Genomic DNA, 25745 nt, shown 5'->3' on the forward strand with positions numbered 1-25745 from the left:
AGCATAAGCAGAACTTTTGTGATAGCCTAGTTACCATGTGTTTTAAATGACTGGAAAATTTCTTTATTTCCCTGAGACATGCTTGAAGTGGTCAATTTATTAAGATTCCTCCACACTAACACCCACCTGTGCTTGTGCGCACTCTCATTACAGCATCAAATCCCACTTCTTTCTGGACATCCCTTCTCAAGTCATTCAGGAACCTGTACTGGTCTGTCTCCAGCTAGAAGGCAAACAGTAACTGAAGTCTCACACTTCCATAAATCAGACAGGCTTCATAAACCATACAGCAATTTAAAACCAGATACTACCTCCTGCAGTCTTACTTTAAAAGTCAGCCATGATATCAGGCTTAGTGGCCTGTTAATAAAATATTGTGCTAAGAGGTAACAGCCTAGTTCTTCCTGCTGGGTTTTGTTATCAACAGAGATGTTTGTATAAAGACACAAAGCTACCAAATAATTTTGATGATTATCTTGAAATTCAAGTAGCCCTTTGCTTCCGGACAAGTACTACTTCACTATGGTTCCCACTATGAAAAAAGAACTCTCAGCTAAACAATAATTCTTACTTGGATCAGACACCAGTCTGAGTCAATGTCACTCCTACCTGGAAATACGCATACTTATAAATGGAGCCTCCCGTCTGGTAAGGTACCACACCCAGTGTTGCCACATCCAAATACTGGTTTGGAAACAGGAATAGATCCACACAGCAGCCTTGGGCCACACAGTCCTTGGCCAAGTTGTTGTAAAAGCTTGTCTGCGGTTGAAATAAAGTCTAAGAAAGGAAATCAGAGATGACATCAGAAGTTTGTGCAGGAAAAGGAAAGTGAGATCCAGTTTATAATGCCAGTCAATACTCTTTTATATTTTAAGTCTTTCTTCATGGAAAGTAGAATCATCTAAGTTCTCCCTGACTCTGCCTTTGAAGAACTGTTAATTATTATGAAAACTGCAACATATTTTGCTTTAATTGTAAACTCAGCACATTTACTTTAACCCAGATTTGGTATTTTACCCTGTGTGATAAATAACCTAGAGCTAACTCTTCTTGTTCTCAGACTAGAGCTGTCCTTATGATGTCAAGTCTCCACAGCCCTGCTTGGGAACAGAAGATAAGAGTGGAATGTTAAAAGATATTAGCTGGGACAGTTATAGTATGTGCTATCCTTGAAATTTTTTCAATGCTGATTCAGTTATTTTATTCCACAAAGAGCATAATATACACCCTATTGTAAGGATTATGCAAACCATTATTACCTTCTCTTTATCTGTGTTGATCAGTTTCCTATCATCCCTGTTCTTTAACTTCCCTGGAGCTTCTGCAATGGGCAGAGAGGTGTGGAAAATGAAGAGCTTGCCAGCACACTCAGCTGCCTGCAGGAAAATGAGTGCAATAACAGAAGTTAGAAACATTTACAAAAATTGTAAGGGAAGATGTGATTCAAGAACAAACATTCAAACAACCTCATCACCCTTTTAATGTCAGGGTGACTCTAGCAGACACGCAGGCTCACTGTCACTTGGTTAGGTGACTGGTGTCCAATGGAAGGAGCACAAATTACTGCATTTGTGCCAATTCCACAGCAGTGAGAAAAGAACTTTCTCTAAGGAGACAGAACAGTAAGCAGGATCCAGACACAAAAGGTTTTGTGCAAACATGTTGCATTGTCTTCTCTCATTTGCAGCTACTGAATTTGTAGAAAAAAGTCACAGAAATGCCAAAGAACAGTAATTTTAAATCAACACCCCATACCAACACTAGCTAATGTTTAATAGGTTATCTTCTCTGACACATGCAGTATGTAAAAAGTCAATTAGCAATTTTTACTATGTATTGATTGAACAATTGTATTGAAAACTGATCTTAAGAGAGACTTTTAAAGACCATTTTCCCTGCACTCAGCTCTGGTGAAGCTACACACTGATGTTTTGAGCCCTTCACTACAAGGACACTGAGATGCTGTAGCATGTTCAGAGAAGGGCTATGGAGCTGGTTAAGAGTCTGGAGCACAATTCTTGCTTGAGGAGTGAGTGAGGGAACTTGGGTTGTCCAGTCCGGAGAAAAGAGAGGCTCAGAGGAGATCTTAGTCTCTACAACTGCCTGAAAGGAGGTTGTAGTCAGCTGGGAGTCAGCTTCTTCTCCCATGTAATATGAGATAGGATAAGAGGAAATGGCTTTAAGTAGGAGCAGTAGAGCTTTAGATTAGATATTGGGAAAAACTTCATGGAAAGGGCTGTCAAGCACTGGAACAGGCTATCCAGGGAAGTGGTAGAGTTACTATCCCTGGAGGTATTTAAAGGATGTGTAGAAGTGTCACTTAGGAACATGGGTTAGTGGAGGACTTGGCAGTACTGGGTTAAGGGCTGGGCTTATCGTAAAAGTCTTTTCCAACTAAAATGATTCTCTGACTGATGTGACAGACAAATAGAGCTGTGTCAACAGTTTGGGGTGAAATCATACAGGCAATCAATTTGATCAGTAGATACAAGTCAGAGTTAAACCATGCACATAGTTATGTCTGGATGAAGTACTAGAATGGAAGGACTTGAGGAAAAGTTTACTTGGTTACCACATTGTTGCAGGCAACTTCAACAGATGATACTCTCTCCTTTTATTTAAGATTCTACCAAAGAATGGGATTAAAAAGACTTCATACTACAGAACACCTCCATGAGATTTAATAGACTTCAGCACCTGTTTTTTTAATGCTGGAGGGTCTCTTTTTCTTAGGTAGGTTCTGTAAACTGTTTGAAGCAAAACCCAAATAACTGAGAGTAAGCCTTGTTCTTGCATAAAAAAAATATATTAAAAAATAATTAGGTAAAGAATATATAAATAGTTGCATGCAGAAGGTTAATGCACTTTAAGAATGAGACAAGTACTCCCTACATGTAGTGCATGTACTACAAGGACCTTGCAAAATCTTTAGAATTGTCTTATTAGTGTGTGTTAGCAGAATATGAACTTCAGAGTACTTTGCTGAAAACAATTTATCATAAATATGCATTTACTGACCTTCAGCGCCTCCAGCCCTGCTTGAATCACAGGCGCAAAAACAGTTTCTGTTTCTCTTGTGTCTGCAAACATTTCTGGAATCTGATCCAGCAAACTAGCAAAGAACAAGGGAAAAAAAAAGAGGAACTCAGGATCCCATTTAATAAGAAAAGCCACACAGTTGTAGTTGATGATTTGTAGGAGTGAGGTGGTTTAAAGAGAAGTCCCTAACACGTCTGTAAATATGCATAACTTTTACAGTATTTGGCATCTCATCTGTGAAAAAAATGCTGTATCGTTCTTCATTGGCTTCTCTCATGCCTATCCTCAGCGCCTTCTGTACAGCCTCAATTGATGCCAATTCCACAGCTCTTCTGTATTTCTTCTCTTTTAATGTATTCCAACACACATAGGTAAGTAAATTCTTAGGAAATAGTAGTGACATTCGGCCTCTGTTTGCCAAGCATCTTGTGTACTACTCAAAGAGTAACCCACAGTTTTGTATTTAGGCTTGATTAATGCATTAAAAAGCAGGCTGGAAATTTTCTCTAAAAACATGCAATTCCAGGTCTATTTCCCCAAATGTAGTTAGCTGTACACCACAGATTAATTACAGCTCAAGTACCATGGTAAACAGTTTGCCAAAACTTTGCAAACTTCTTTTTTTCTTTTCAGATTTTATCTTCTCTATCCCTCTTATTCTGTTTTCTCCACAGACCAAAACTAGACACCCCTGTTGTCTTGGTTTGCAATTATTTAAGCAGTTGACTTAAAAATAGCGATTCAATATTCTTACAGCTTTCACTCTGCATCATCCTAGATGTGTTTTGTTGTGGCTTTATTTTAGGTGGGGATTTTTTTCAGCTTGGATTTTGTTTGGTTTTTTATTCATTTCTCCCCAGAAATGTCCTTCTGCACTAATTTCCCTTATATACAGTTTCTGACAAGCTGGACTATGAGCCAAATCATCCCTTAGCTCTTCAATTTCCCCATCCTACTGTGCCAGCTTAATCTCAAAGAGTATATAGTAAGTTAAAATACATGGAGGGACTTAACATGACAATTAAGCACACAGCATCTGAATCTACCAAACAAGTATTTTACTACATACATTGTAACTCTGTAAATTGTAAATTTGTAAATTGTAAAAAAAAAAATTGTATATTACCTGGCAATAACTGTCCTGGACTCATTCACATTCACCAGAAAACCATCAAGGAGTGGCACAAACATATCTGCCACATCTGAGACCACCATCATTTGTGGCTGTGCCAGTGAGCTCTTCACGTTATAGAAGTGTAACACTTTGTTGTAGGTGACAAAGCCTACTCGAATGGCTGATTCCTCCATGTTCCCCTCCCTGGAAGAGACATATTTGCCTTCAACATTCAAGACAGATAAACCATTACATCTAACCAACACATTAAGGGAAAACTGAAAGGAGTAAAATTTATTTTCACCTAGAAGAGTATCAAGAAAAATGTTCTGCTTGGCCTTTTTCTGAAGAAAAGCTTGACAGGATTATCAAATAATTTTTAAATTTCTAGCATTTTTAAAGAGAAAAAGTAACAGCATCCCCCATTTGCATTGACTACAGTAGTTCACAATATACCTACCTAGGCAGATAATCTAGGAGTGACTTTAATTCTTCACATATTAGCCTCACTAAGCCACTCTTCACAGCATTGTAAGACACATCAATCATAAAAATGAAAGCAGGTGGACTAGGAAACTTGTTATTCTGTGGGAAAGAGGGAAGAAACCACACTTTTGTCATGTAATGCAGCTCACATAACAGCTCCCTAACACAGACAAATCAATGTTGGTCAAAACTTAGTTGCTTCCATGTTCCTCTGTAAGCATGAGCAGCAGTTGCTTCTTCAGCTCACTCCCCTATCCTTTTCCAACTAACAGACATGTAATTCTTACTATGTTTGAAATGGACTCATATTAAATGCACTACACTGACTTTATCATTGATCAGAGAAGAACAGTTCTAACTAAATAATCCATTTACATGACTAAGCTAGTTTGGAAAAGTAGACAGGGAAGACTTCTGCCAGTTCTCAAGACTCTGGAACCTGACCAGACTTGTTGTAGGTGATTCCATCAATATAAAGTAGAAGATTTTCCTCTCCAAGGATTACAACCTTTTCCTTCTTAAAAATCAGGCTTTCTTTGGGAATGAAAAACTTGTTTTAGTCAATAGTTTTCTGAAAGTCGATAGGTAATACTGGAACAAGCACTCAGAACAAAAGCAAAACAGAAGAACTTTCAAAACAGCTGTGAAAGTTGCATCTTGTTTGACTCAAAATTCTTCCTATGCTGTTAGAAACTAATTGGACTTTTTTTCTTAACGCAAAGTAAAGCAGAAGCACTAGAAGGCAACCACTATCAACTCGCAACATTTAGGCATCTATTTTCTCAGCATAATATTTCAGCAGAAATATAAGCTGCTTTAATAACTACCTTGCACATATTTTCCCTATTCCTTAAAAGCTAATTATTATTTAAATTTTTAATTTAAAAGCAAAACAGCTTTGAAATATATATTTCCACACTATTCTTATGCTTTTAATCACTATGGCTACATCTGAAATTGAAGTTCAATAGGTAAGTTCTGCCTTAGGGAACAACTGGCACATTGCATAGCTACTATTGTACCTGCATTGAACCTCTCCTACAATTCCCTTTTCTGCCAAGGACTACTGCAAAAGAATCCCTTCTGCAGAATTCCTAAGGTAAGCACATCTACAGCTGCTTATATAGCTCCAGAAAAAAAATTACAGAGACAGCTATTAAATTACATTATGTCATGTGTGATCAGGACCTCCACTGGGGTTTTCTACGTAAGCAAACAAGCACGTTATTTCACACAATAAAGTGGGCTGGATTAGCGCTGTTAATTACCTCTGCCAGCTAGAAATCAGCCTCAGACAACTCATGTCTTTCTTACTTTCAAGAAAATAGTCTGTTTACTTAAAAGAAAACTAAATAAAGCAATAAAAACATACTACTGTACCTTGCAATAATCAACTGTTGCTAGAAACTCATACGATCCCAGTGATAACTCAGGTCGGTCATAGAAATCTACTCGCTTTCCAGTATGATCCAAATGTTGGAAGTAGTGAGGTGGCACTGGGAAAGGAAAAAATCATTAAGCTCAGTGATATGCCCATAATACACCCTATGACTCGAGAGCCAACATGACAACAGCTGTTTCAAACAGAACTCCAGGAAAGTTAACTAGCACTCTGAACTAGCACACAAGTACTGAAAATATTAATGCAATTTAAGACTATCATTAAAGCAAAAAAATAGAAACTTATTCCAGTTTGTCTCATGCACCAGACAGTGCACAGTATAGTTACTGTTATACTCTTCTTGAACCTCCTTTCCATTCTCATTTTACATTTCATATCAGAAACACCACTACAATATGCTTTTAGGATTATTCTGAAGGATCTAATCCAAAGGAAAAATATAACCATCCCATATAAGTAGTAACAAGTTACTTAAAAGAGAGTTTGAGGCAAACAACAGGCTACAACATCATTACTGACTCAAGTCAGGCTTACTAAAATACTGAGCTCCTTATTTTGCTATATAAGTTCGTTTTTCCTTCCCTTCCTGTGCTGCACAAGAGTAAAGCCCCCAGACACTCTCGCGTGCAGAGACTCCCATAATCTTTTTATCAGAATAGACAGAGTACTTACAGTGGATTAAGAAGGAGGAAAAGAAATGCAACCACATGCCCAGCACCCAGTACTTTTGTGCTGGTACAAGGTATCAGAAAATAAAAAGGCAGTTACCCTAAATTTTTGCCTACAAAAGTTGGCTGCAGAAACGAAGTATTTCCCTTGTGCCCCAAGAACTACCATGACAGTCACTCCCCTCCTGCAGAACTGCTTGGGAAAAAAAAATTATTCTAGTTACAGCTATCTATATAGATCTATATAGCTGTCTATACCACTCCAGGAGAGATTAAAATGAGATTACCTGAAATTACCTTATTCACCACATTTAAATTATTCTAAACATTCCAAGTTTCAAAAGTAAAAAAAAACAACAGAGTGATATCACTAAGACTATATGCAAGCATCTATCACTCTATTCTCCAAGAACACATCCCGTACAATTGCCTGATGGTAATTGCAAAGAAAACAAAAATTGTTCTCAAGTTTCAGGTACAACTACATTGTGAAAGCAACACTGTTGCTTTCATCAGCAGTCTCTCAGCATCCCTCCCTTTTCTGCCTCTGCTCAGTTGTTACAGGTACAGCCCTTCATACAGCTGCTGAGTGAGCAAGACAGGGAGTGCATGCAGGCAGAAAATCACCAGACAAAATTGTTTTTTAAAGTTGTCCATTTCTAATCCCCATTTTGGTTAGTGCAAACAGTTGTACAGCATAACAGAGGTGGTAAGAACAGTCCATTAAAAGCTACCAGTGCTACCAAATGGAACACTGAAAACACCATCATAAGGTTTGTTGTACCTTACTTTCCACTGTGCCTTCAGAACAAATCTACAAATGACATGCTATGAGGAGCTCATTGTGACTTCTGCTTAAAAGGAAGCATGTTTTGTTCTAATTTAGAAGAGCAACTAATATCAACTGGCCTGTACTGAACACTCTTTTTCAGTTGTAGCAGATTTAACTGCAATCTCATCTCTAAGGAGTGTTAGTGAGATAAAAAGAGGCTTTGTGAGAAAAAAAAATCCTAACACATGCTACAGACTAAATCTATACCTCAGTCTGTTAAAAAACCCTGTACTTTTGAAATATCCTAAGAAAACGCAATACCTTTTAAACCACCAGGCATTATGCTACAAATATCTCATATTAAAAATTTGCTACAATACTACTATGCATAAGCACTTTTTGAACATAATTTCAGAGCAGTGAACATGCCTTCCAATAATTTTTTACAAGACTAGACACATACTAAATCACAGTATTAATTATAAATGATCATAACATGATAAATATTTATTTGCCTGCATCTTGCTCAAAGACCTTTCCAGAAGAGCCCAGAGAGGGATTTCCAGAAGAAACCTTACCCTCAGTGACACAGCTGCAGAAACAACACTGGAACCTCCTTCCACCTTCAATGAATTGCATAAAAGGGCACATGTAAGCTTTGCACCTATTACATCGGACAGGACCAGATTCTCCATGGTCTACCAAGTAAGGAAGGGTCTGTGGAAGCAAGAGAAAAAAACATTAAAAGAAAGGTCACATGATGATGAGAAAGTTTTAAACTCTGCATTGTGTGGTCATTTCTATCTTCCTGTACACGGCATAGGATTTAGCATTTGGCAGCTGTGGGAGGAAGTGCAGGGGATGTGGGAAGCCTGAACAAATATTTAAGTGCTTTTCAATTCAAGCTCTAGCACAGCAGTATTTTAAGGACTAGTTATTAATGGGCTATCCCACCTAGCCAGTAGCTTGCTCGAAGAACACAACCACATTGCACCACCAGATGTATCCCAAGTGAATACAAAAGACTGAAAGTGACTCTTCACCTCTAATCTCTTCCCCTCATAAAAAGCAAGCTTTTTGACAAAAGCAAAGCCAGTCATTGCATTCCATATATTCAAGAACATAGAGTATCTACCTTAAAAAATCTGGTAAGACTTATTTTTGAACTCCATTTGGAAATACATTATAACCACAAGCTCTTACTGTCTTGACCCCACTGTACAGCAAGTCCTCAAAACTGTTATATAGTGACACAATTTTTGAACTATTACTTATAATGTTCTTTTCACACACAAACCACAACAAGATGCTTGGCACCTTCTGCAGCTTCTCAGTATCAGAACAAGCTGGAAGCACTTTAAAATGATTAAGACAGAACTCATGCAAGTTATAAGCTGCATTCATCCATAGTACAAAGCACCTTTTGTAACTAAGAACTTAGCTCAAAAATCTAACTACTTGTTTTTAAATTTTCTGCCAGTAAAGGTCTTAATTCTCTCAGTTACTCTAGCTCTACGATCATGTTTAAGAAACAATATTCACTGAACAGAAGATGAGCAAATACTTCAGTCACTTTCCTTTTCATGCTACAGATGTGCTATGTTTTTTCATTTAAATCCACTAATCATTTAATGGCAGTACAATGGTTTTGCAGCCATTTCTCATTTCCTATAATCCAGGCTGACTTCTTCAAAGGAAACAAATTTTCAAGTTTTCTGATTGGCAGGCAATGTTGGTATTGTACTTCCAGACAATTTACACAGTTTTCTTTTCCTCAGCCTCTCCCTCTGTAACCTGTAAACAAACTGCAAGGGTGCTAGAAACAGGCAGCACTGTAAGTAACTTGTCATTAACCACTTACTCCCAGAAGTGAGATACAGAAGAGAGAGATACTTCTTTCCAAAGCCTCAAGCCTGGTTTTCTGAACAGTGCATAACATCGGGCAAAGGTCCTGGATTTGGCAATCAGGCTGGACTATGGCTGAATTTTTATATAGCCTAAATTTATCTGAATGCTTTAATTGCATAAGATATTATTTTCATGAAACATTTATCCTTTCATTGCTTGTATGTAAAGCTTTAGCTCTATTTACAGTCTTGTTGCTCTGAACAGCTGAGTCTTCATCTGTTGGAAAGGCCCCTCCACAGTTCACCCTTGCCATAAAGAAGTTCCAAACACTAGAAGCTGACTAGTCTCCAGGGCAACTTTCCAATCCTAGGTGGTTTTTTTCTGGACACCACAAGTGTTCAAAGCATAAACACACCAGGAGACCAAACAACTCTTATTTGTAAAGTTTCTCTGAAAATGTGTAACTCCACACGCCTCCAAGTTTCTCAAGTAAGACCTTATTCTCCTATTGTGTTCCTTTTAAACTTCAGCCACAGATCAGTTTTATCATAGAACAGTTTTTAAAATTCAAACCATAGTTTAGTAACCCTAATGAAATGCAATAGGAGAAAAACACCCTTAAAAGACCAGAGGAAATTGCTTTCCTCAGCAGGTGCTACACTTACGTTTAACAGGGCACAGAACACTGCAGACCTATGTATTCAAATTTAACAAGCCTGTTTGTCTTCATGCCAATGCTCCAAGCAGGCTAACACTACACAGTAGCCAGAGTATTTAGACTACTTAAAAAAAGATCAAACTCTGTTCAAGTCTCTGAGCTTCCATGTTCTCAGCAACCAGACACAAGTGGGTAAAAGGCTCAACAACCACATATTACACCTAGAAGGAAATAAGTGCTGCAGAGAGAAAGGGCAGAAATGCAAGTGCAGCTCAGCAGTGCTAAGTACTCAGTGTTGTGCTGTCATCCCACACAGTGCTGTGCATGTACATGCATATTAGACAGCTAAACCATTGATGTTTCATACACTCTCATCCAATTTCACAACCTGGCATTCTAGAAAAGACTTAACACCTGTGATTAGCAGCCATTTAAATACTTTAGACGAAGAAAGAACCTGAGATCAGCTGGAAGTGTATGCCTTTGTGACCATCCCAGTATTTTGGTCATTTAGTCACAGTGCTTGACAGCTACTGCAAAAAAGCTGAAATTATCATAGCAGTCAAAATATTAAATGTTTTGAACACAACATTCTTTTGCTTTACAGATATCTATTGCACACCTGTTGGAGAATTGATGTTTATCTGGTCTTCATTACCTAAAAATGCCTTTTAAACACATCTGTTAAATGCTGACGCCTGAGAGCATTCTCCTGCCAAGTGTGCACACAGCACACGTAACTCTATGCACAGTTCTCACCTCCTCCGGTGGCAGAGTGGCCAGCGGCTTTATGACAGCAGCCAGCGGAACTTGGGATTGTTTGGCCATGTCAGAAGTGCAGGGAATATTGTAAGATGTGCATCTGATGTAGCGAGGGCTTGCATTACCTGGGGAACAAACAAAAAAGCCCCACAAATTTCAGCACAAATTAAGTTTATATTCAAGAACAGAAACAGAGTTTCTTAAGTTGTGTCGTTAAGCCACAAACACTAAGAGCATACCTAAATATACAGTTTTAATCTATGAAAAATCTGAATGCCAAATAAAATACATCTTCATGATTAACTACATGTAATAAAAGACCTTAAAACAAATGAACTTGACTCCCTGCCAACCTAAACCCATAAAAAGGCATTTCTGTTTCATGTATTCACAGACTAAAACAATGTAGACAGAAAACTCTACTCAAACATTTCTACTGTTTTGTTTTGTAATTTTGGCTGAAGAGTAAAATACTTGATTGTAGAATCAGATTCTGAAGTTTCTTCTGGAACTTTAAAACTCAAAAGAAGTGTCAGAAATTAAAAGGAGGAAGTATCTTTTCTCTACAGAGCCCTCAGACCAATTTACATCCCTCTTAATTTTAAAAAATACAGTTGCCAGTCCAATTCCAATGATGCTGCTAGTAGATTTCAGTTTTTAAATGTTTTTTTATAAAGCTCTACAGAAGAGGCTTCATTTGCTGCTTTCTGGTATCTTCACTAATGCTGATCCCTAGGTATCTGCCTTGGAAAGCATTTTTTACCCGCAAACTGGTTATAGCTACCAAACGATCAAGAGAATCTCAACTGAGATCAAATCAACACAGAACCTAAAACCAAGCTTCTGTTGGTAAAACATGTTTCCTTTAAAGACACAGTGCTGTCACTGACTCTTTGGGACTTGTGCTTTGTTTGTTTCTTTAGGAAAAGAAAAATAGTTTACCTTGATCCTTGACCAAGAAATTTGTAGTAACAAGAGGTGGGACCTGCCCTCTCACTCCAGTGACAAATGGTTCTGACCCACGGTTATTTCTGTCATCTTCAATCACTTGAATCTGTGATAGAAAATACCATGTTATTATGTGGAGGCTTGGTTTCAAAGTACTGTAAAATAAAAAGTCTCTAAGGCAGTGAAAATGGGACCTGAGGCAAACATTACTATCTCTACAAATAGGAAGAGCAAGTAAATTTTGTCAAGCAGTCACCTCTCAGTTTGATTTCAAATAGTACTTAATGACTAACAATAAATTAGAAGCTGCAAATAGTATTTTTCCCCAAGTATTCTTAGTAGTACCACATTTTGTGTTTTAAAATCTGATCTGAACTCCTAAAAGGCAAACTCAGATCAAGAAAGGAATTTTTGGCAGTATTCCCCTGTACAGTTCTAGTAAAATAAGAATTAGAAGCTTCTGTAAGCTTCAAGCTGAAGTCCTATAGGTAACCTGTTTTTTTCTTTCTGTTATGGTCCCACTGTTTTCATAGTATGCCTTTATTTCTAACCACTGTAACTCTGGCCTAAAGACAGATGGCTTGCAAGCTCAGGTGGAAATCTTCATTACTTTGTGGTGCTCAGGGGTTTGTGATCTGAATTCTGGGAATGTGGAAAGTGAAATTTTAATAACTTGTCAATGAATCAAATTCTTCACAACTGCTAATTTGCTTAAAATAATGGAAATGTATTAGTTCTACTTAACTAAAACATTCACTGACCTTTGTAGTGGTACACAGTTCAAACTACATTTCCATAGTGATGACTGAATGAAAGAATTAAAGCTAGCAATCATTCTTCTCTTATTTTGCCATCAAACACACATGTCTTTGCCTAGAGTAAATTCTGAAAAGCAGAAGTTTGTAAGGCAGAACTTCCACCTTCTCACTATAGACTGCAAGCTGACAGCAGAGAGCCTCCCATAGCTTCAGTGGCTACTCTAGAATAAATCTAGTTCTGTTTCAAGAGTCTACAGGGTGACTGACATTGGTGATCTCACCACTGGTGCCTGTTAAATGATGAACTTTGACTACATGAGGAAGAAGTGACACAGGGTAACAAAAACCCAGAAGTTTTTTTTTTCTTTCAATCCAAAAGGTAGCTGCTTTTTTCTTTCTTTAGATAAGATTCTCCAACATAAACATTAAATTTTCAAATTCAAAATTTAATGGTTATGCATGAGCACAGATAATGAGAGAATGTTTATAGCTCCCCATGCCTCATACTGGAATATTTGTATCAGGAATTAACATTAAAAAACTCCAGTTCATCTGCAATTTTAGAACTTCAGAGCACTGGCCCAGTACTGGTATATCAACATGAACAGTAATCAGATTCTGATCAAAACATGGTGGAAAACATGGTTACAACAGGTCATGCTGTGTGCATGCTGACATGAGACACACGTTGTATGAGCAATTATACTACTGGCTTACACTGAAAATGCCAGCTGGAATCTGATGAAGGTAATATCCTAACGATCAGACAAAGTGAAGGGGAGACATTCTTCATGATCTGTTTCTGAAACACTGCTTTCTATTGCCTCACCATTCATCACAGAAGATTTTAACAACCTCATGTGGTGTAATGTTACTCATTTTGATAAGGCAAGCAGAAGACAGCAAGGAAATGGTAAAAGATTAATGATGGAGGGTTAGCAAGGTGAAGTTCAGGTTTCAGGCATGCACAGATGGTCACCAACACAGAGACTACAATTGACATATATACAGCACTTACTGGACTAGGAATTGCATCTGGGTCTATTCTGTGCCTGGGTTTCTGCTGGGGTGGCAGCTCATTAAGTTGCTTTTTTTAAAAAATGAGAGTGCCACCAAAAAAATAAAAAAAGAAGAAAAAAAAAAAAAAGAAAAGAGAATAATAAACCAAAAAGTAACAGTGTTACTTCTCTCTACCCAAACCTGTAGCACTGGAATTAGATACATTTAGATTCTGGTTCATGCAACAGGACACATCAGCTTCTGCAGCATACACTGACCCCAAAACCAGTCTTGCCAGGATATTGGGCTTGGCTCTGAACACCTTGCTAATGGAGGTAGTGGCTCACCTGCTCATTTTGGTTAGAAACTAAAGATTTATGCTTTAAGAACATGCTAACATGAAGGCAACTGACACAAGCCATTTGAGACTTCATTTAGTGGAAGAGAAGAGAGGCAGACAAGCAATTAAAGACTTATATACTATGAAAAAAAATACAGTAGTAAGCTTTACATAAACCTGAAATCTAAAGAGGTAATATTTTTTAAATAGAAGTACCTTCTGAATAATGTCAATTCCAATCTAACTCAAGACCACATTATTTTCATAGTTTTGAAGTAGAGAAACAGCATTAAGAATAGTGAAAGGAACAGCACAGTAGACTAGTGGCAATAATATCACCAGGCTTAATATTTCTCATCGTTGCTAATCATTACATGTAACTGCTTATCATGTCTCAGAAACTCCACTCTGAAAGACAGTCCCAGAAGCTGTCTATATTTGACTGATGTAGCATTGTGACTTCATGACCCAAAAAACCACAAACCAGCTTTTTAACAGATTATAGGAAAAGCACTACAACCACCTCCTACTAACCATACTTTAAACATAGATCACACAGTTCACAGACTGTCACCTCAAAACCTGAAATTAGTTCACCTTGGAAAGTTATTACGCAAGAACCCAGAAATGGAGAAACAAGTTTAATCAAAGTGCTCAAGGATTCTCAAAAGATAACACAGTACAGAAAAAGACCTGAGGAATTAGAGCAGTGATTTCAATATGCAGTGCCTTTCTTTAGTCACCAAGAAAAATATTGCCTCTGGGCTTATTCATCACAAAAACATGAAGCTGGATAGAAGACAGAAACATAACCAAGAAAACAGACTGATGTTCCTTGGAATGAGAAACCTGTTTTCAGCTTCCATCTTTGTCAGTTGTTTTATTCAAAGACACTATGGAACAGTTGAAACTGCTAAAAACAAGTAAGCTTACAGGGCTAGGAATGGAATCTGGATCCAAGCGTTTTGGTGGAGGTGGGGGTCCAGGTGGACTTCCATAATTTGGTGCTCCTGGATAGGCTCCTCCATAGTTTGGCTGGGGACCCCTCATCTGTCCAAAGGAACCTTAACAAGAAAAGAACATAAAAATTCCAACAGTAACTTAATACTAGGCATTTCTTCATTTGGCACTTGCCACATTTCCTGCCATTATATAAAAAAAGCCCAACCAACTCTGAAGAAAAATAAAGTCATATGCTTTTCTATTAACTACAGTTAAACCTATTTATCACAGTGTTTCAGCTTAGACTGGTACATCTCTATCAACAATCCAATAAACTGATAGATACAGTCCTCAAAACTAGACTTAAGGAAACAGAGGTTTTCAGAGGTTGTTAGCTCTACCTCAGCCCAAAGCAGCGGACTGCTTTAAGTAGTTTTAGAGTTTGCAATTGTTGATTACAATGAACATTAAGGTCATGCACTATGAACATTTACCTGCAGAACTATCTAATGGAAAGTGCACACAGAACAGCCAAGCAAGCTGGTTTCCGCAATTCTTCAAATTAAAGAGATGCAAGGAGCTCCCTTGGGCAGTTTTAGCTTGTTTGAAATTACAGTAATAGGCTAATGTGCGATTTTCTCTTTTGTTTTGTAACTATCTGAAGCTATTTCATTGTTATTTTAGACAATTCCAGTTACTTACAGACTAACAGTATGATTTAACCCATTAATATTTTTACAGTTCACAGGAATCTGAACAGATATTTTTAATTAATTTACCTGTCCATCTGTGCAAAGTTGCATGGGGGATGGGATTCTCAGTCCTAACATTTGCACATGATTACTTTATCCCAGCTATCTGTAAGTGTTATTGATTAAAAACCAGCCAAAATTGGTGTTAATTCAGAAAGCTTAACTGGTCTTACTTTCAAGTACATTTAAGATGTGCAAGCTTCTACAAGGGAGAAAAATACATTTATGCAAATGAAAGGAGAAAACATAACAACTCCTTTTTCAATGTTTAACAACTCCTTTCATACATATTGCATATGCACAGTGACCACAAATTTAAAAAATATAAAAAAAGGCCTTTACTTCCAATGTCTATTTTTGGACAGATGAGGCTGCAGACATCAAATTAGAGTCCATAATAAAATTCCAATCACAAATTCTGGTAGTATTATGGCACTAATTGCTAAACACATTTTTGGCCAAGTAAGCTAAAATTTCTTTACTTATATTAATCTGATTAAAACCTGTATTATAAAATATCTTAGAATGACATATGATATTATCTCAGATATGAGCACAGAGAAACAAGAGGGAAGTCTTAATGTGCAGCCAGGAGCCCACAAGTGACAACACAAAATCTAGTTCTCAGTTTGCAGCATACCAAAAATATTTAACTTAAAATTCCTGTATTAAGAATACTCACCATTCTGCTGCATTTGGTATCCTGGCTGAGGAGGATGAGTGGGAGGAGGTGGTCCATGAAGACCACTCATGGGAGGCCCAGGGTGCAGCCCTGCCATACTTGATGGAGGTGGTGGTGAGGATACATGATTAGGCTGGGATGATGGTGGTGGTCCAGCAACTGTCTGCCCAGGCAGTGGTGGGCCTGGCATGGCAGGTGGCCTTGGAGCACCCGTAGTAGGAGTGTAAGAGGAAGGTCCAACCCCTGTAGAAGGAGGAGGTGGGGTAAAACCAGGAACTTGAGTAGGTAGGCGCTGACTTGATATTGTCTGACCAGGAAACAGAGGCAGTGCCGAAGGAAGACCCTGAGACACATTGGTAGGAGGGGTTCCTTGGCTCGCACTGTAAGGTGTGTAGAGACCAGATCCTATTGCACTAAAGCTTCCTGAGACTGGGGGAACCAATGTTAGGGGACCCAGTAAAAAAAAAAAAAGGATACAACATAATTTTCTTCTATCCTCAAGACAATTAAGATGTAAGAAAAACCCATTCGTTCCAGATCAATCAAGTAAATCTATCACTCTCTCAAATTCAGATGAACTTACCAGTACTAGCAGAGACAAATATTAAGTGACCATTCTCCTAGATTGATCAGAGAGCTGAAATTCCTTCAGGGGATCTGAAACTTGATAGTTCTTTCACTGCCTTCTCTCTCAAAGTCTGAGCTGCTTATTTTACATAATCAAAATACATTTCAGGATTCAGGGCCAGAAAAAAAAGGGAAAAGCCAGGAATATGTAAAACATGAACCACCACAAATCTATCCATAGATTTCTTGAACTAAGTTTCTGTCTTAAACTCCACACCCAGTTGGAGCTTGTAGATCAAGAATGGTTTTGAGCTTTGTGGTTTTAATAGCATGAAACTAGCACCATCTGTATGTAGCCCTATACTATTTCTCAGAATAATTTTTGACAAACATGCTGCCAAAATGCCAAGGAAATCTGTATCCCCTACCTGCTCCTAATTTTTCTATAAAATCTGTCTTACTCTTGTTAAAAACTATTTTAGCAAAACAATTTTTAAATAGTCAGACCAGCTTACACATCACAAAAACAAAATTCTAGTCTTCAATTTAACTTCTAGTCTTTCACTTTAAAAAGTCCTCTGATCTACAGAAATTAGACTTTAGAACTGACACCATAGAACAAAGTATCTAAATTCAGTTTCTACTGTTAATTCTGTTTCTTCTGTTTAAGCGTCTTCTTGACTTTCAGCAGAACCCTACACACAATCATTCAGAGTATTTTCAGCCCTTTGTGATTTACATTTACAAGACCCTTCTTCCTTTCTTTCTCTTTTTTTTTTTTTTTTTTTTGACTGGGCTTCTGCACAACAGTGGCAAGAAATGTAGACTCTCCAACAGGTGACTTAGGGGTAGACTCTTCTGTGTTTCACAAGATTCACCTAGTCAAGGACCAATGATGTTACTCTCCTTTGTTATTCATGCCCAGCAGTGCCAGCACTGTCCCCTACAATAGTCTCAGTTCTGTTTTCCCCAATTACGACCTTATTAGTTTAGAAAACTACTGTTTACTATGGCAGTTGACAACATCCAGAGAATTCCCATAACCATATGGTAATGAATCACTGAAAAGAAAAACTCTTATGAAATTACTAGCAAAAATGAAAATCAGTAGCATACATCTGTAGCCAAGAAACCTTACCATAGCCCAGTCCAGCTGGGGGAGGAGCAGAGGCTGCAGTACTGCCAATTGTCATCCCTGCCATGTGATTCCTGAGCTGCTGCACGCTGGCTGGGGGGGGCCCATATTGCTGGAACGTAGATATCTGGCTGACAGGCGTGGGTGCTGAGCCTGGCAGAAATGGCTGAGAAGCAGGTGGCCTGAGAGGGAAGATGACAAACTGAACTGATTCCTCATTATAGAAGAAGTTACAATTCTCTGTGCTTTTTAAAATTGTTCTAGCACATAAACACTATCTGGGTCTCAGATATTTACATGAAACACTGTAGCTAGTTTTGGAAAAATAGTTCCTTTCACCAAACAAAAAAAAATCTATTAGCTCTTAAAATACAAATTCTATATTTTTGTTAATTCCATTTTAGTTATTGCAGCAAATCAGAAATGCTGCATAGTGTCTATAGGGTGAGCAACAATAAGGCCTGCACAGCTATATAAGAATCTTCTGCCACTCAAAACATTAGAACTCTCCAGGACTATTGCCACTTTCACCACAGAGGTAATGGCAGTGTCTTTCTGGAAAAGATGTTGAAGAACCATAGATGACAGTAACTCAGGGATCCATAAGGGACAGAAGAGGGCCCAGAATCAATACTAAGAAATTATTCAGTAAAGACTGCCACATGCTCCAGAGATCATTTCACACTGCTGAGGAACAAATACTACAGTTGTGTGGATGCGACTAAATTTTTGGGGAGAAAATGAACACCACAAAGAATGTGTTAGGACGAGAAAAGATTTTCATCAGTCACTGACATCTGCTCACATCCTTTCACAAGTTTTTCATCTCCAGATATACTCACTGTCTAACAAATACTCCTGTGGCAAAACGTTGCTCCAAAACAATAACAAAGCAATGAAAAAATAAATATCCACCAAAAATCCCTGAAGTACTTAGTTTGATTTAAATCTAAAAAGCCTAGACCTAGCACAAGTCTACCAAGGTGAGATTTTGTTACAATTCACTCTTCTTGTATGCACCTCTGCATCGGAGCTGCTGAGGCTGGAATTCCATTCTGCACATCTCCATGTTCAAACTGACTGTATGCCAAGTGGCCAGAAGGATGAGATGCTCCAGAGGCTGGAGGGGGAGCTCCAGATGTTGGTGGGGCTCTTAATGAACCTATAAACATAAGGAAAAAAAAAATAAAATATCACAAATTATAGAAACAAGGGCTTGAACCAACTACCATGAAAAATTCATGTGCAGAATTGTTATAACAATACTCCATGAGCAACAAATAATTCATGCACAAATATTTTTAGCAAGTGTCACTAGTTACCATCTCCACACAGATCAAGCAGAAAATATGTTCTGTGGAAGGTCTTCAAAAGACAACTTATTCTTTTATGAAGAAAAACAAATTATCTTGTCAGTAAGGTACTGAATCCTTTCCCCTCAAAGTCCAATTATTTTTATCTAAACCAAGAGTATTCAGTGGAATCTAACGTTTATTACAGGTCACTTTTCCCTACCTCAAAGGTAAGCAGGCTATGCAAGCAGATTCCATTTTCAAAAACTACATGACTTACTGCACTTATATGTAACATAATGGAGGCCACCATAGACTGTTCCTTCCAGCCTCTCAAGCTTGGAGGCTAACACAAATACTCTCCATCTTTCAGACTAAGCTGGTTCGGTCACAGCCCAAATATATTTGCCTCATAAACCAGTCTTTCCACAGACCACAAAATGTTGGATACAATACCAGTAGATCAACTGCAGTTTTTACTTCCAAAAAAGAGAATATAAACTTCTCTTTTAATAATACTATATTAACAATGCTGGTAATTAGAACAACTGTATGACCATGCCTGTTAACCACAAGGGAACCTATTTCATGTATGGGGTATCATTAAGTACAGATGACTAAAACTGCCCCATGAGACCAGGCCCACACATACAAACTGTTGTGTCACTCTGACAGTGACTGGCATGGCAAGTTTCAAAGGGATCCTGAAACCTTATTGTGAGGAATCATTACAAAATAGGAAATAAGGGGAGCCATTTCTCAATTCTACAGTATAATGTATACCCTAAAGCATGAGGTTTCAACTCACATATTTTATCTGCTACAACCAATTCTTAGCAAACCTGGGGATGTAAAGTCAAGGAAGGAATTAACTAGACCTTGTATGAATAACTGATGATTTCTTGGGTTTCCTTCTTTATTACTAAACTTCCTCCTGTTCTTCATTTTGAAACAGGATTTAATTACTCCTAGAGACATTTATTATTTTTATATACTTTCATCTCATTAATCTTGTCTTTTCTAAATTACCGTCACAGCACCTTCATCTTACTGCTATTCTGGCTAAGCATTTCCTGATCTCTTACTATTTGTATGTTATTTATTTTTAATTTCTTTTGTGATACCTCACATCTATTTTCCAATGTCTTTCCTTTGATAGTACATGTAAACTGTTTGGCCTTCTTATAATTTGTCTTTGAAGGCATATTTAATCAAATTTCTGGAGGGACCAGACTACATAGTTTTTTTATTAAGTTAAATTCCTTCACCCCCAAATTTAACAGGCATACCATTTGATAAATATGTGCTTACTTCAGAAAAAGCTTTGTAAGTAATTTTTTTTGTAGATCTCATCACAAATATACTTCTGTCACCCCTACTACAGACTGCTCAAACAGTCACTGAAAAAGAAATTACTAGAACAGGCAAAGGTATCTAGTGGTTTATTACCCTAAGATTCATTATTCAACATCTTTGCAATATTCTTACTCATACAGATCTCACAATGGAGGTAGCTTACAGCAAAATGGAAAATGTCTATGATTTTCCTCAAAGCTCTGAGCCTATACGGTTGTCTTCTGACACCCTAATCTTCTAAACAAATCAACACCTCCAGAAATAGCTCTTCCAAAACACCACTAGTTCAAAAAAAGGAAAAGTACAATATGGTTTCTTGCAGCATTTATAATTCTTACATTTTGATTGCTAGTTGTGAAAAGATATTTCCTTCTTCAAGTCACAGCTTTTGGAAAAATAATTATTCCTAAGACATACTTGGATTCTAAGCATAGCTAAGAAAGTTAAAAACTTGTTTTTTCCCTTAAACAAAAGCACAAACTACACAAATCTCATGAGTTTCAGTAACAATCTCCTGGTGGTTTGCAGAGATTTTCCATTTCTTTGCAATGCTATCACCTCACCTTCCCTCTCAAGAGTGAGACTAAGTTGTTTTGAACTAAGGATTGTACCTGACAGAATCTGAATGGGCCATTCAGGTTTTGAAATCAGACTTCAGAACACATTAGTCACAAGTCAAGTTTTATCTATGAATCTGCATGCATAAGGGATTTCTATTAGGGTTATTTCTTCATATCCTATTTATGCTTCTGGAATGCAGCCTACAAATAGATTGGGAAATGTCCCACCCACCTCTGCCTGAACAATCAGGTACCCAACCTTTGAGATAAGTATCCATATTAAATGGGAACTTGGCACAGAAGAAGTGACACAGCATGCACACTCCCAAAGAAAGGACACAATTTACCTATGAAATTAGGTGCAAGAGAAGAAGTGTCAGAGTTGAGAGATACAGGAGAGCCCTTCGAAGGAAACCCCAAGGAAGGAAAGTAACCTGGAAAGACAGAATACACCAATAAATCAAGCCTGAGAGAAAGCACTGAGAGACAGCCTTTCCAATGCTGAGAACAGTCTGCAGTGCAGAAAATACCTCATACACAAAATTCGTGTCATTTACCACCTTGATGCTTAAGCTATACTCCCTCTCTTCTGCCATGCACAACATATTACATATGTAGTCTTTACACTAATTCAAGTGTTAACATTTTCATAAAGTAGGCCTATGTAAAATGATCTACAGCCTAATTGTTACTGGTATTCAGATAATTGCGTTTGCACTTTCAACTGCATGACCTCATCTGAAGGAAACCAATGGACTGACTAAAGGACTGGGGAAAAATTGTCCTGTTCTTTCAATATTCTCATAGCAAGAAGCAGCTATTTTCAGCTAGCACCACAGCACTCCACTTCTGGTCCTCAAAAGGACTATCATCACTGCTATGGCACTCCCATGATTCCAGTTAGTTAGAGTCAGGGTTTGTCACATAAATCAGATGCAAAACACTCCATGACTAAGGATGGCACTGGCTCCCAACATTTCTCCACTCAGTCTCCAAGCAATTTTACTGTTATTTTAAAAATAAATCCCTTAGACAACTACTTTGAAATTACAGAAAAACACTGGCAGTTTTCCCTATATTCCTCAGTGTTTCCTAAATTCCTGCCTCTGAAATTCATTCTCTTTCCTCTATATTATGCAGCTACAATAGGTCTTGCCACATAGACTAGCAGTAAACAATGTGTTGGAGGTGTTGGTGGAAAGGACAACTGTCACTGTTTTTACTATCACCTGTCTGCTGTCTCTGATAATGTGTTGTTTGTTTGACTCCCTCTTTCTACAGGGATTTCACACTCAGCAGCCACTGACAGGTCAACCTCTGGCTGTTGTGTAGGGCTCTGAATTTTACATTTCTTTCTTCTAAACATAGGAATCCTAAACAGCAGGTCCAAAATGCACAGCTTGACAACTGAGATTTCCTTAATACAGTCTGCTAAGTCCAGGAATGATGGTCTCAGAAAAAAAGGTGGAAAAAAAAGCCCACAAAAGGACAGCCTTTGCCTGATAATAAAGTACATGAGACACTACTTGAGTAGTAAAACACAGTTATGTTGTTCAAGTGACTACTTGAACAGTGCAATACAGTTTTGTTGTTCAAATGAGACCATTTGTTGTTCAAATGTTGCCCTTAGTGTCACACCATCTTTTAATCATTACTGACACAAAATCTGTATTTTTAATCTGCACAAGTTTTTATGAATGTTATCAAGGTATCTAGGTTTGTTTTTACTGAGCAGTCCCAAAATTAAAAAAGGCAAACTAGAAATAATCTGGATGAAAAGTGTTAATTCCCTTAAAAAGCAACGCTTTCCAGGCTTGTGAAATCTGAAAATTTTTGAAGTATTTGATAGAAGATGCTCATCAGTTTCTTTTCACAAACACCCTAATCATTCCTCACACTGCTAACGGCTAAAACCTCTTTTCTATAAATAGCTGCACTGATGCAACTTTTCCAAATCTGTGGTAATTTTTGTTCTTGAATCCCCATCTCTCCCTCACCAAAGCAAGTCCAATTTCTCACCATTCCTTCCACTGGACAGAAAACACAGTTTAGTCACTGGCTACAATGAGCGGTCAAACAGCTCTCAGTGGCTGAGCTCTGCCTCTGTTCTCCCAGGAAGCAGGGTTTTTTTCCTCCGCTCAGAGATAATTTTCATTACTTTCACAGGAATTCAAACCCTTTGTGAAATTAGTTCAAAACTCTCAGCTTAAAAGTGCTGTTAGAAGAGATTTACTGAAAACATGGGAGGAAGAGGATTAAGGAAAGAAAATGAAGATGGAGCACTTGAATAACCTATTCTTTACCACACCACACTCAACTCTTTTACTACGTTACTCAACTAACTCTAGACAAAAATCCAACAGTGCAATTATTCAGCACCCAAATTTCAGCTCCTTGCTTCTGTTAGCTTCAAGACAACTAGAGGCACTTTGATTGTTCTATCCTTCTCCTTGAGTGTGGGCTAAAATTCAAGAAGTTACAAAAGATGGAAAATGTCCTTGAAGGGGGGAATCATACAGAGACAATAAGCTTGACCAGCACAGTCCTAATTACCTTAGAACACCCCTTGGAAACCTAAACAAATATTTTTAAGTTCATGTTGTGCTAATTTTGGCAAAACTGAATTCATCCCTGTGATCTGAAAAGGCAGACATACTTGCATGCAAAGCAACAGTATTTTCTCCTCTACATTTCAAATGTTCCATTCGCTATTGATTTCCCAGAGCAATTCACATACTTGAAAACCAAGACTTACAAAGTTATTGAAGTCAGCCTTTCTTTTGAAAACAGGAAAAGAAAAGTTGAGTTACTTTTATTTTTTTTAACAGACAAAAATAACAAGAGATATGATGATCCTGCAGAATCAGTGAAATTCTGGACTATATTAGCTTGCCAAATGTCCACGAAGGTCTTATTGAATTTAAAGACATTAGAGAAAATAGCTCCAAATACACTTTCTACCTAGAGCTGTATGTCTTAATTTTTCAGGATGGAGTGCAGATCTTTCTATGCAACAATGTAAGGCAGTCTCAATTATAAATCTGTTACAGTCCCTAACTGCTGCCTCCCGACATAACCTCATCAGGAAAATTCTTCTATTCAGGTGCTTCAGTAACATAGGGATATGAACATAGAGAAAAAAACAGTCTGTTTCTCATCATGTTAATTTTATGACCTACCAAAAGAATAAGCCCCACCAAGCTGGACAAGAGACAGCAGAATAACCTCAGAATATGAGATGACATGATTTTTAGCATTATGCAAATTACATAGAGAAAAACAGATAATCACTACCACAAAAACCCGAAGACTTACATTAGGAAGTATACAGCAAAAATCCCATGTGCACCATAATTCACAGGTTATCAATCATTAAGCATTGACCAAGCAGTACCTTGTGGAGGGACTGGCTGTTGATATCCTGGCATCGGCCCATTATAAGCTCCATACTGCGACTGAGGAACCCCTGGCAATGACTGTCCTCCGTAGGCAGGCTGCTGGTATCCCTGATATCCAGGCTGAGGTTGCCCATAAGGAGGCCCCGTGTGAGCTTGCTGGTTTACACTCATTGTATTCACATCCCCAAACTAACCTCACCTGCAAAAAGGGGGGGAAAAATTACTTTTATTAGATATTAAATCGAACTGATCAGCTTTCCTACTGTTTTCAAATAAGCGAGAGATCCTGATACTTGGGAAGTTAAAACATTAATGGTAATTGTGCACAGCACAATTGCACAGCAATTTTTTCAAATAAGATAAATGCTTTACATGAGCTATTTAAAACAGTATTTTCAGAAACTATATTTTCTAATCAACTTAGTCAGCATTTAATCCTGGTTAGATCTGTGATCATCACCTTAGATAAAATATCATCATTTGCCATTCCACAGCAGATTATTATCAAGCTTCCTGAGATACCTTTCAAACTACTACCACCTCACAGAATCAAATCAACAGAAAATAGGTTTCATGGTATAGATGAGTGACTCCTTAACATAACACTTCAGTAACACTGAACAAGTTCAGCTGTCACCTCTGTGTTAGTTTACTTCATCATGTTTCCCTGTTACAAAGCAGCCTGCTTCACCGTCCACAAAGGCAGCTGCTTGAAGGGTTTGATAAATCTAGAACAGGACCAGCATCCAGGGCTACAGTCCTTTCTTGTTTAGCAATAGATGATTTAAAGTCCTTGCTACATACATACATTTCAGAAAACAAAGATATTCCAAAAGCAAAATTTTCACCTTGGAAAGGTGTTCAAAATGGAAAATAATTACAGGCAAAGATGGCACAAGAGGAGTTATACCAAAGTTTAAGGCCGGAAACAGTGTCAGAGACAGGAGAGACATTTCTTAGCAAACTTTTGCAAGAAATCTTGCTCAATAGACATTCCCAACTCCCCTAACTAACTGTATGAAGAGACTGACTATCTTTTATAGCAGGAAAAGCAGAACTGTAAGACCCCAGACCAAGCAGGCAATTCTTACAACAGCAAGCAGGCAGATAACCCACAGTGCCTTTCATTTGCAGAGAAACAAGGAGATTGCATCAGGGGCAGGAGATTCCCTCATGGTGTGTTTCTTGTAAGAATATTTTGCATCCCCTGTACTTCTTTGGACACTCCATGTCACTGTTACCCTCTTCAGTGAATACTTGCCTA

The 25745-nt window shown here is 37.9% G+C and overlaps 1 protein-coding gene across 3 annotated transcripts in view; it reads right to left on the bottom strand.

Annotated features, from left to right (window-relative positions):
* Positions 1 to 25745, bottom strand: part of SEC24C (SEC24 homolog C, COPII component) — a 38970-nt gene that overhangs the window by 6626 nt on the left and 6599 nt on the right. The window contains exons 2-18 of one of the 3 annotated variants that reach the window (XM_014250380.2): positions 24478 to 24680; positions 21431 to 21517; positions 18896 to 19037; positions 17879 to 18057; positions 16174 to 16416; positions 14731 to 14861; positions 13477 to 13545; positions 11695 to 11806; positions 10750 to 10877; positions 8063 to 8201; positions 6023 to 6138; positions 4617 to 4741; positions 4169 to 4360; positions 3022 to 3115; positions 1263 to 1379; positions 610 to 780; positions 127 to 223 (exon numbers count right to left, since the gene is read on the bottom strand). In XM_014250380.2, coding sequence (XP_014105855.1) covers positions 127 to 223; positions 610 to 780; positions 1263 to 1379; positions 3022 to 3115; positions 4169 to 4360; positions 4617 to 4741; positions 6023 to 6138; positions 8063 to 8201; positions 10750 to 10877; positions 11695 to 11806; positions 13477 to 13545; positions 14731 to 14861; positions 16174 to 16416; positions 17879 to 18057; positions 18896 to 19037; positions 21431 to 21517; positions 24478 to 24652 — 2317 coding nt within the window. In that variant the 5' untranslated portion in view covers positions 24653 to 24680. The remainder of the gene's footprint in view (positions 1 to 126; positions 224 to 609; positions 781 to 1262; positions 1380 to 3021; positions 3116 to 4168; positions 4361 to 4616; positions 4742 to 6022; positions 6139 to 8062; positions 8202 to 10749; positions 10878 to 11694; positions 11807 to 13476; positions 13546 to 14730; positions 14862 to 16173; positions 16417 to 17878; positions 18058 to 18895; positions 19038 to 21430; positions 21518 to 24477; positions 24681 to 25745) is intronic. The other 2 variants (XM_014250382.2, XM_014250381.2) reach the window with 2 other exon arrangements.

This window comes from Pseudopodoces humilis, chromosome 9, assembly GCF_049639895.1.
Source record: "Pseudopodoces humilis isolate 2021_Gansu_Grassland_sample_001 chromosome 9, ASM4963989v1, whole genome shotgun sequence".
Lineage (NCBI taxonomy): Eukaryota > Metazoa > Chordata > Aves > Passeriformes > Paridae > Pseudopodoces > Pseudopodoces humilis.